Here is a 12,622-nt window from a genome sequence, read left to right on the forward strand (position 1 = left end):
ATGTTTCCCTTCTTATTTTAAGCTGCTACTATCCAGCCCATATTAAAGAAATCTAACTTAGTTCCTGCTTTGCCAGAGAACTAGAGGCCTGTATCTACACTCCCAGGCTCCTCGACTGTCTGAACGCTATTAGAGACTGGACGGCAGAAAAGTTGTTACAGCTCAGTGCTGATGAGACGGAGGTTCTGGTTGTTGTTCCAGTAAAGGTTGCCTCTGTCACATTTAGGATCCCGTTTAAGATTCTCATTCTTACTTACAGAGCTTTGCACAGTCAGGCTTGCTGTCTGTCTCAACCAAACGCCTTAAGACTCGAGGTGATCGAGTTTTTGAAGTCGTAGCATCTAAACTATGTAACGCTCTGCCTGCTCCCTCACAGTCTGCTGACTCTGTGGATTCATTTAAAAAGCAGCTAAAGACAAACTCGTTTAGACAGGCAGGGTAACCTGTAAGCACCAGGTCAGCATTTTATGGTTTTATTGTGTTTTTTAGTTTTGCACTATTTAATCATGTGACTTGGGTGGTCACTTCATCTGCTATGAATCTTTCTTTTTTGTATGTTGTATTACGCGCTTGTAAAGCACTTGTTGTACAAATACATTTACTTACTTTTACTTTTTACATATAAAGTATGTTGTCCATTGTTTCCAGTATTTTACATATTGTTCATATCGTAGTCTGAAGGTAAAGGTCAGTTTCTCCATACAGTGAATTTAGCTGATGTATAAAGTATTTTATAGAGATTTTAGTGATTTGTTGAAACACGTTCAGGTTCATTGTCATATTCATGTATTTGAATAAATCAAGTTCAAAGTTGTTTATTGGTCACGTACACAAAACAAACAATACAATGTGCAGTGAAATGCAGTTTAGGCCCTCCTAGATTAGCTTATAGCTGCTAAGATTAAAGATAGAAATAGTAATAAAGATGAAAAGGAAATCAAAAATAAAAATATTATATTATATATATATATATATATATATATATATATATATATATATATATATATATATATATATATATATACATTATATATAACATACACTACGACCATATAAATAAACATATTATAAACAAACATTAATACTGATAGTAAAAATAGATGAACAGTAATATGAAGGTGCAAACATAGTCTAACCTACATATATTTATATGATCTAAAAATGATCTAAAATATCTACAGACTCACACAGTGACAAGAGACGGTGGTGTACAAATGTGCACGCACACAAAACCACATGTAAGGTTGCAGTGCATTGTGACCACTGCCCCCCCACCACACACACATTAGCTGATGGTGTGAATGATGTAAAGTCAGAAGTTAAAAGTGAAGTGCAGTAATGCTTTAAGGTCTTCATGTTTTTCATGATTAGCAGTTTGCACTCGACAGTTAAATGTGATTCTGACTCTGATGGAAAACAACTTTTCAGTTCTTTGCAATATTAGAAATGTTGACATTCTGAAAATGGATTTTTAGTTCTTGTAAACTGTGTTTCTTTTGCAGAAATAATCCATCAAATAGTCGAAGATGAGCAACAAGTCTCTCTGCGTTGTTCTCACTCTGTGGAGGGTAAAGTGACGTGGAGCAGAGAGATTAATGGAAACACAGTTGACATATTTATAGTTGATGGTGACAGAGAGCAAAGATTCAATGACCCCCACAAACGATACGGTTCAGAAGCAGATAAGTCACTGTTCATCTTTAGAGTTGCTGTCTCAGACTCTGGAAAATACTTGTGTAATAATGAAGCAGCTGTGGAACTGACGGTGATCCCATCAGGTAACATCAAACTCTGTCAAAGTTGTTCTGCTTCCTGTTTCTTCCTGTTTCAAAGTCTCGTCTCTGTGCTTCACTTTTCATTTTCTAAACTGTGATTAAATACATACATTGACATATTAATGAAATGATGCATTTCAAAGGTAAATGTGGTTTTAACTTCAATAACAAATATATTGTAAGAAATAACATCATCATTACTTATTACTTTCATAACTCAAAACCAGGTTTTAATTTCACACTGACTGTTAAGAATAGAGGCCGAATTAATTTATAACATTAACTTCTTGTTACTGTAGTTACTTAAATATTTCTGTGTATTTTTATACGTTAATCATTTTATTTTATTTTTTTATGTGATGTGCTTTACTTGGTTTGTGGTAAATTAATAAACAGCTTTTTATGGTCAGTGAAGAAAAATATCTTTTTAAAGTTCTCTAATACGTCATTTCTATTGTTCTTTTCCTTTTAAAGGAACAGGTCGTCTTGTTCATGTAGAGTCACACAGGAAACAAACACTTGAATTAAGTCCTTTTCTCTAAAACCTCATTTAGGAACTTATAACCAACAGTCAGGAGCTCAAATGAACATTAAAGCTGTTTTTCTTGCTGTAATCATTCCTCCTGTTCATACTGACCATTAGAAGATCCCTTCATAATGACCTTACAATGGAAGTGATGGAGGACAAAATCCACAGTCCTCCTTCTGTGCAAAAATGTATTTCAAAGTTTATGTGAAGCTAATATGAAGCTTCAGCGTCCAAATGAGTCAAATCAAGTAGATATCTTTCAATGTTACAGTCTTTTTAGTGCCAAAGTTCCTCTTTTTGTTACTATACTTCCACCTGCAGCTCAACAGGGAAACACTGTCCGAGGAAACACAAAGAGGGAATTTGATGCTAAAAAGACTGTAAATGTGTCAGATATCCACTTGATATGACTAACTCAGACTGCTGAAGCTGAATAGAAGCTTCACACAGACTTTTAAATGACTGTGTGGACACACTGTGGATTTTGGCCTCCATCACTTCCATTGAAAGCACATTTGAAGGATCTTTTAATATCCAGTATGAACAGGAGGAATGATTACAGCGAGGAAAACCTCTTTCACTGTTCATATGGACACCTGACTGCTGGTTTAAGATTATAACACTTTCAATAAGCATCACTTCAAAGTGTGATCACAGTGTGTTCTGCACAGGACACTTTGCAGTGTAAAAATAAACTCATCAGTGCAGAAACTGTTTCTAAATGACCTCAAACCTTTATTTATCTGTCATATTTCTGTACTGATGTTTCTGTTAATTAGTAGCCGACACAAACAGTCTGATAAGCTGATATCAGCCAATATATTAGTGCAGCTTTAACTTAGGTATCAATACAGTAAGAGAACTTTTAGTGACTGTAACAATTCTCCACTTTGTGTAGAAACAGAAGTTAGTTTATCAAAGAAAATCTTGTTTTGGAACAAAACTCTTCCATGTGTCACTGACTTTATCATGAATACATGTGTTTATGATGGCATGTTATAAAACATGAATCTTGGTTTTTACTAACTTAATGTTTGTTGCTCACAGGAACAACAACAGTCAGTATTGCAGAGAAGTCCAACGTCACTCTGACATGTCCTGATGGAGGGTCACATGTTCCAACATGGACCAGAGAGATTGATGGAAAACAACAACAAATCAGGCGTCATGTTTCAGCTGTTGACAAGTATCTGAATATACCAGACGTGCAGCCTGGTGACTCTGGACTGTACTACTGTGATGGAAAACCAGCTGCGTATCTAAACGTGATCAAAGGTGATCAGTCTGAGAGAGGTGAGACACAAGAACTCAAAGACACACACAAAAATATGAAGGCAGGTAAAGCACAGAGAAGAAGTTATTTAAAGGAATAATCTGACATTTTGGTAAATTTATTAACATGTTTAACTTTCTTACTGAGAGTTAGAAGAGAAGATCAACCAGTGGTGGAATGTAACTAAGTACATTTACTTAAATACAGTTTTTAGGAACCATTTGATGTTACTTTCTACTTCCTGTCCACTAGATCTCAGAGGAGAATATTGTACTTTTTACTCCACTACATTTATTTGAATGTGATAGTTACAAGTGTCTTTCCAGATCTATATTTTACAAATAAAACAGATGATGTATTTTGACACATAAGAGTATTTTCTATTGATGGGTGTGAAAAGACATGTAAAATTCCAAGAGGGGTGAAAACTTTTTACAGGCAACGTATATTCTGTATATGTAAAATACAGACGGGTGACAAATGAAAGGAAAAACTGGTACCACCACTTAGATCGATACCACATTCATATCTGTCCATTAAACATGAAGCTACAGCCAGCAGCCGGTTAGCTTAGCTTAGCATAAAGACTGGAAACAGAAGGAAACAGCTAGCCTGGTGTTACAGAGAATTATATGCAGAAATATAACGACACACAAGGCTGAACAATAACAAATATGATCAGTTCAAATAAGAGAGAAACTTTAATGCTGCTTCAAATTAAACAGAAACAATATCCTCAACATTCAAGTGGTTTAAGTCATGAGAACATTTGCTCTGCTTGATAACTCACCACAAAACTGGCCATCACCTATTTCCTGTTTTAAAATTGGTGAATGAATTCATAACTTTCTGTGGTAAAATGCATTTTGCTGCCTTGTTGTATCTATTTCCTCCATCTCACACAGAGGCAAACAGGACACCACCGACAACCTCAACTACAACTACAGCAACAACAACTGTACCAGCACCACCACCAACAACAACAACAAAGAAAGAAAGTCACACCAAGAAACCCGGAAACAAAAAGAAGAAAGGGAGTAAGATAAAACAGATCTAAATGTTAAATTAAACCGATTAAAAGGTGATCGATCTAAATGAACAAAACAACAGAAAACACTTTAAATGCAGTAATTAAACAAACAGATACAGATATAAGAGCCTGGGAAAGTTTTAACACTGTGTTCAAGCGAAAATATAGTTTCAATGTTGGAAGTCGAGCACACAACATGCTCAACATTCAGGTGGATTTTGTTGTGAGAACTTGAACTGTTGCTGACTCAGCACAAATATTAAAGTAGCGTTGGTACTTTTTCAAGAACTGTGAATTATTTTGTGACATTCTGTAAACAATTAGCTGTAGTAAAATACATTTTCTGCCCTGTAATATATATTTTCTCTGTTCTGCACAGATGATGATGAAAGACCAACATCACCTACAACAACTTCTACAACATCACCACCAGCTGCAAACACAGGTATGACTGTAATAAATAAGTCACATCAAGAAACCTGAAAAGAAAATGAGTAAAATGAAACAGATTTAAATGTTGAATTGTTAAACTGATTAAAAGCTTTTATTGATCTGAGAGCCCAGAGACAAGAACTGAAAGAGGAACAAAAAAGCAGAAAACACTTTAAATGCAGTAATTAAACAAACAGATACAGATATAAGAGCCTGGGAAAGTTTTAACACTGTGTTCAAGTGAAACTACAGTTTCAATGTTGGAAGTCGAGCACACAACATGCTCAACATTCAGATGGTTTTTGTTGTGAGAACTTGAACTGTTGCTGACTCAGCACAAATATTAAAGTAGCGTTGTAACTTTCTCAAAAACTGAATCATTTTGTGACATTCTGTAAACAGTTAACTGTAGTAAAATACATTTTCTGCCCTGTAATATATATTTTCTCTGTTCTGCACAGATGATGATGAAGGATCAACATCACCACCAGCTGCAAACACAGGTATGACTGCAATAAATAAGTCAATAAACCCAAATAGAAAATGAACAAGTAAATGAGTAAAATGAACCAGATCTAAATGTTGAATTATAAAAGTAGAGCTGCAGAGGTGAGGTTAGAAAACTTTACAACAGATCATTCAAACACATTAACACATCAACTACAGGCTGTTATACATTTATTTTTGTAACATTTACTGTGACGGTCTATGAAATGTCAATTTTAAATATTAATTTTCGTCTCAGATTTATATAAATAAAACCTCATGATACAACTTTGGTTTCAGGCAGGTCATAAAATGCATATTCAGTAAAGTAAACATTTTGCAGAGTCAGGCTCTTTCTGTGTGTGACGTGTACATATGAGCAGGAAAAGAGATGGAGACCAAGTGCACATACACAACTATTTTGGCCGTCCAACAAAAAATGTCCCACCAAAGTTAAAAACAAACCTACAACCTTGATTTGAACGATCCCACACAGAAGATAAAAAGACACCTTCAACTACACCTGCACACACAAACACAGGTATGATCACATGATGAAACAAAGCCGTAACAGGTGTACGTCAGAGCTTACAACGGAGATGTGAAAACATGAGTTCAAAGATGAAGATATGTATTCAGAGTATGTGGAAAAGACACTAGATTTACAGTAATATTCACTAAGATTAAAATGAAAGAAACTAATTAGTGATTGTGAATGTTTTCTTGTCTTCCAGCCTCTCCTTACCTGTGGCAGATGCCTGTTCGTGTGGTGATCGTAATACTTTATTTAATCCTGATGATCAGCATCACCGTCACTATCTGGAGAAGAGGTGAATGACCTGAAAGTTGTGGATATGAAAATGTTGAGCAGCAAATATTGTTTTAAATACAGTCAGATGATATTTTAAACTCAAGAAAGACTCAATATTTTCAGATTTTACTTATAACAGCAGGAATAACTGGATATCAACTAGCAAACACTCACAGACATTATAGTAGCTCAGAGATTTGTACAAAGATGAACTGAGCAGAAGTTTGGCTGAATCAGACAAATAAATATTGAATGATGGCCATTTTAATTCATTATGTTCTTGTAGCGCCACTTATTGGTGAAATGTGGTCACATGAACCAGGATGGTTCAAAGTTGAAATGTGCACGTCATCTAAATTTGAATTTATGACTCATAGCAGTTTATGTCAGATCTGTCACACTTACTGAAATTATAGAAAATGGTCATAATAACTTTTTTTTCAGTCTCATTCAAATATTATATGTATCAGCTTTGATTCAAATTGATCAGATGTGAGTTGTGAAACTCTGTCTGGGTGTAAATGTGCATGTTCTTTATTTATAAATCAGTTTTTAACCATGAAAAATAATTCAGCTTCTCCACTTAACATTTCAGGAATCATGAGCCAAAATGTGAAGTGCCTCAGAACGGCCACATGATGGTGCTATTGCTATAACTGGTTCTTTCTCACATTCATTGTCCTAAGGCTCAACTTTCTACCAGATATCTTTAAAATTGAAGAAGTAGCCTTTGAGATATCCTCATAATTAACAGACAAAGACATGGACAGACATGTCATGTTCCTCATTACTGTAACCATTAACATAAACATAATGCACTCTTTTAAATGTGTGATGCTGACTGATGAAGTTGCAACAGAAGTGAATTGAAAATATCTTTAATCATCTCTATGTTTACCTTCTCTCCATTGTAGCGCAACAGATACAGAAGCAACACACAGCAGAAACAGAAAATCATCTCTGATCCTCCATCACACAGAAACAAGAGCGGTAAAAACCAACCTGTCAACAGTGTTCATCCTCATACAGTCTGACAGGAAACAGGTCTGGTTGACAGAGGTGGTGAACAACCCGCACAGCTAAACAGTCTCTTTCTCTCTTTCACGTTGACTAAACTATGAGCTTTGGGCTAAATTTATATTCCAACTAAATATGAAAACTGAATATACTTTTAAAAGAATTACAATTATTATTGTAGTGATGTTGACTTACTGTTACTTTGCATTCACGCATGCAGCGGGGGGGAAGAAAATATGTAGCTGCAATGTCATGACAGCTTATATATGGACATTTCAGTATTTAGAAATAAAGCAACTTGCTGCAAACCTTTAAAATGACTTGTATGTGTCATTTTTGCATTTCTGAAATTTTTTTTTTGCCTTTGACAGACAAATTTATATTGACAATGTCTCTTGTACACAAACATGCAGCCCACTACTCATTTCATGTTCCTTCTGCTTTTGGTTTTGTTTCTACAAAACAACTGAGTGAGCTGTTACACTTGGAACCACTTACATCAGCTGATGATGTAACTGTTTGCATCATTTATTTAAACAGTGTGGACAATGTCAGTGTGTGAAAATAGGAAATCATTAAAGCAGAAGTGTAAAGCATGTTGAAATACATTGATGTAACTATTAAATACATACTGACTCCTTATCCTGTATTTGTTAAATCATCATAGTAGCCGTATTACAGTGCAATATGACAACAGAAAATACTTCTGAAATAATTACAAAACATAGGCTTGACTTGAATTTAATGTAATATTAGCCTATACTGTTACTTTGCTTTAAACAGAAGTATTTTGGTGTGAAAACCATCATTTTTGATCAACAAAGTTCTGTATTACACATAAATTCTAGTCTAGTATTATATGACAACCCAAACTGCTGGAAAATAGATTGATTGATTGATTGATTGATAATTCAGTGTTATGATATCTGTAAGAGCAGATAGAATATATATGTATTGATGCATTGATACAAATACTAGCAGCTCCTAATGTGGTATCTACGTGTAAATGTCTATGCCCACACAGTATTTTTAGTCATCTGTGACATCTTGTTAGAGGAACACAGGTATATAAGCAGACAGCTGAGTTCCTGTTCAGACAGAAGCTGTGGTCAATCCTGATGTGTACGAGGATGTGGGTGAACATTTACTGCTGCCTGTTAGCCTTAGCTCTGGGCTGTACCATCAGCGCAGGTAAGAGAAAGTTGTTTTTTGACTTATTTTTAACAGATTTCTTATTGTTTACAGTTTCTTCACCTGCTCAACAGGGATCCATATATAGTGGTACATTTCATGCAGTACACATGTATGCATGTACACAGAAAGTGTTGTAAATCTTACTGTATATCACCGTTACAAATACAATTAAAAAATTCCTGTTTGAGGACTAAAGTCCATCTGATCTGCAGTAAACTGTGAGGTTCCTTACTTTCTGGGCTTGAAGGTTGTGTCAGAAAAGTTTATTTATAATGTAGAAACACCGATTAACAAGGTGGTACCACTGTCTAGTAAGACGTTTATAAGCAGTAACTAATTAATTACAACTCTGCAGCTTCATTATTCTTCTAATATCGTATTTACCACCTGTATTTATTTATTTGTATATAGTGTACATACATGTTTACATTATTTCAGGTTCTCTTTTAGATTCACTCTATTAAAGTCTTTAAAAACATGAAAATTGAATAAGTGAATGAACTGTGTGATATAAATAAACCTACATTTCTTTGTCTAATAGGAACAAGGTTTGGGTTGCCAGCATTTACGTGAAAAATTACCTTCGCTGGTGTTTATCATTTATTTATCCAGTAATAATGCAGTTAGAAATGTTTAATGTGTTATTAATAAATATTGCACTAAGCCATCATGTCTGTGGTTATAAATATCATTGAGTCAATATTAAAGTGTTTTTTATATTGATATATCAAGTCTACATGTGCTAATGTTAGTATTGTTAATAGGTGGGTTTTGGTCCAGAAGGCACAACGTGATGAATACAAAAAGAGTTAAAAAGAAAAAGTCAGCGCACACAGTCTCCAAAATCACAAAACACCTTTCATTTATATTAAGTTTGGCAGCTTTCAGTTCGCAACATGTTTTTTTATCTACCGCAGATTGACATGAGTATTAAAACACAATGTTTACGTCATTATCTTTGGCTTATTACTCTGTTATATTATATGCCCTTTGTCATCAAAGTACATAATTGTATTACCTGTATTACCCTGTAGTTCACAAGATATTACCCTCTTATTCCCTTGTTATTCCTGAGCTGGGTTTTCCCTCAACTCTTCACTCAGCCACTGACTTTATCCTGAATGCATGACAGCAGATAATAATGAATTATAAGACATGAATCTTGTTTTTCACTCTGCACATCCTTGTACTTGACAACTGATGAGGTTGTGATTATGTTTACTTATCTTCCAGATGCTCCTTTCTTGTGACCGGTGTTTCTTCTTATAATAATTGCAATCCTCTTCTCATCATCATCATCGTCAGCACTGCCTTCAGCACCTGGAGGACAACTGTCTGAAGTTTAAAATGACATGTCTATAAATGCTGTATATAATGTGAAAATGCATTAGAATTATTGGTTTTTTGTTATTTCTAATAGATCAACATTTTTGGAAACACATCCAATTATTCCCTTTCTCTCCGAGTGATTTGAGAAGCATTCATCTGCCAGTTTGTAATATAAAAAAGATGTATGAATAATATAAAATGTATTAAGATGCATCTGAATTACATTCAATACTTGTGGAAAACACCTCAGTAATTCTGCAAACTTTTCAGTAAGTCTGAGTCATGATCACTGAGCCATTAAAGCCATTTAAATATGTTTGTGTAGCAGTAGTGTAGCTGATGGTATTTCCTCTATGGGTGATGCTACAGCTACATGACAGAACAATCATCAGTCACCATCAGCTGCTCAGCATCATTTTCTTTCACTTTGTGCATTTTGATGCAGATCTGGAAATTTCTGAATACAGTAGAATAAATTCAGAGGATTGTGCAGACTTGTTGTTCATTTTTCCTCTGCATGATGTCACACTTCACACATACTCTCCACCCAACTCTGCACTACACACCAATGACTAGAGTTCCACATCCTTCCCTATTTCTATTTTTGTGCACCGATTACTAATAAACTGATGTAGGAGTCATTTCTGCTTTATGTTCTATGTGTGATTTTCCTTTTAACACTATTGAACCACCTTGTTTCCTGGACCAGAGTTAACTGTTTTGCTGCAAAGCAATGATTGTTGAAAATAAGGATATTGGATAATTTGATTGACCTCTCTGTCTCCCACACAGTGGATGAGACAGTCCCAATGAGGCAACATCTGCTTGCTGATATTTAACCAAGCAACTATATTTTTTGTCTGGTCTTGATATGAGGTCGGCTTTGTTATTGTCCAGTTCTGGAAATTCAAAAACAAAAGTAATTTGTCTTGAGTCCATCTTTCAGTTCAAGCAGTGATCAACAGCATCTACAAAGGTTAGTTCAACTGGGGTCAAAGTTCAACACATTTGATCTTTTGGTGCACCTGTGCAGTCACCATCAGCTGCTCAGCATCATTTTCTTTCACTTTGTGCATTTTGATGCAGATCTGGAAATTTCGAATACAGTAGAATAAATTCAGAGGATTGTGCAGACTTGGTGTTGTTTGTTTTTCCTTTGCATGATGTCACACTTCACACATACTCTCCACCCAACTCTGCACTACACACCAATGACTAGAGTTCCACATCCTTCCCTATTTCTATTTTTGTGCACCAATTATTAATAAACTTATGTAGGAGTCATAAGTGCACCTGCGCAGAGCCGTCGCAACAAACCACAAACACAATGATGAAGACGCACACAAAAGCAGTTTTTCTGTGATATTGTGAAAACACCATCAGTGTGTCTGTATTTAGCATTAGTGACCCCTGCATCAGTGTCACCGCTTCTCTGTTATCACACCAGATCAGATTAAAGTTCTGGAGATTAGAAAAAATGTCCCCTCACCGAGAGGTTTGTCATGCAGGAAGCACGTCATGTTTCCTCTAAATCAAGATATATGGTTGCTGTTGAACATGCAGCTTTTGTGCTTAATCACATGTAACTTAAAGATGAGCGTATTCTTGCTTTGTTTGTGTTTTTAATGGTTGGGTGAAGCACCTGGATATTGGTTCTGGCAATCTCCGCCCTTGTATCTACTATCCAATAGTGTTGAATTCTTGATCCACTTTCTACCTGATGACAAATGTTCACTTGTCCTTTAAAAGCAATTTGTAACATAAATATGCCTTAAAGCCACAAACCATCAGCTCTGTGTTCTGCTGCCTTCTTGCATTCATTGTATTCATGTGGACTTAAAATACCTTCAATAAAAATGGAAGAACCGTATTTTCTCTAATTCAATTAAAAGCCGGGTCTCTAATAATGGCCGGGGGTGTGGTCGACATGAATAAATAAAGGCCGGCCCCAAATACAGGCCGGGGAGGAAAAAAAACAAGGATGAATTGAGGCCGTATTCAGGCCATCAGCTGCTCAGCATCATTTTCTTTCACTTTGTGCATTTTGATGCAGATCTGGAAATTTCTGAATACAGTAGAATAAATTTAGAGGATTGTGCAGACTTGTTGCTCTTTGTTTTTCCTTTGCATGATGTCACATTTCACACATACTCTCCACCCAACTCTGCACTACATGAAGTTTATAGATTTATAAACAAGGTTCGGGAACAGAGACCACGCCGAGTACACATCCCACTTCCACACAACAGAGTATTTAGGCACACCCCATCCGTTCTTCTCCCTTCGTCTCAGTTGCAAGTGACCTGTGACACATTGCAAACGCTTACCTCTCGCTCGCACTCCATGGACCACGTTCCCCTGCAATACCATCCATGACTCGATCCGGCAGTACCAACGAGATACCTCCTTCACCACCACATCCACGCAGAGGCCGTTTACACCGCTGCTCCTCAGAGGAAAAGCTACTCCCTCAGACGTCGCACTGCACGCCCACGCTATAGCCAATTCCGACGCGGCTCGTTTTCCTTCGATCGACATCTTCAACCGGACGCTCACTCACCTACAGAGTGCTCTCAGACAGACGGACATACCATTCCAGTGAAACAAAAGTGTTGCCAAACTTTTCCAACTCTACGGAAACTTTTTCTTCACCCTCCGGCCAGCAGCTCAAATCGTCCCGCTCTTCTGGGTTCATCGCCTAACGCCAACCCACTGCACACCGATTCTGTTATTATGTTTCTTCATT

The 12,622-nt window shown here is 36.1% G+C and overlaps 2 protein-coding genes across 6 annotated transcripts in view; one reads left to right on the plus strand and one right to left on the minus strand.

Annotated features, from left to right (window-relative positions):
- The window catches only part of LOC137198158 (transcription initiation factor TFIID subunit 12-like), a 153,598-nt gene that overhangs the window by 86,507 nt on the left and 54,469 nt on the right, over positions 1–12,622 (minus strand). The gene's annotated exons all lie outside the window — the stretch shown is intronic.
- Positions 1–12,622, plus strand: part of LOC137198159 (CXADR-like membrane protein) — a 41,795-nt gene that overhangs the window by 16,285 nt on the left and 12,888 nt on the right. Inside the window, exons 2-5 of one of the 5 annotated variants that reach the window (XM_067611822.1) lie at positions 1,503–1,778; positions 3,352–3,597; positions 4,987–5,052; positions 5,501–5,542. In XM_067611822.1, the coding sequence (XP_067467923.1) occupies positions 1,503–1,778; positions 3,352–3,597; positions 4,987–5,052; positions 5,501–5,542 (630 nt within the window). The remainder of the gene's footprint in view (positions 1–1,502; positions 1,779–3,351; positions 3,598–4,986; positions 5,053–5,500; positions 5,543–12,622) is intronic. The other 4 variants (XM_067611826.1, XM_067611824.1, XM_067611823.1 and 1 more) reach the window with 4 other exon arrangements.

This window comes from Thunnus thynnus, chromosome 15 (genome assembly GCF_963924715.1).
Source record: "Thunnus thynnus chromosome 15, fThuThy2.1, whole genome shotgun sequence".
Lineage (NCBI taxonomy): Eukaryota > Metazoa > Chordata > Actinopteri > Scombriformes > Scombridae > Thunnus > Thunnus thynnus.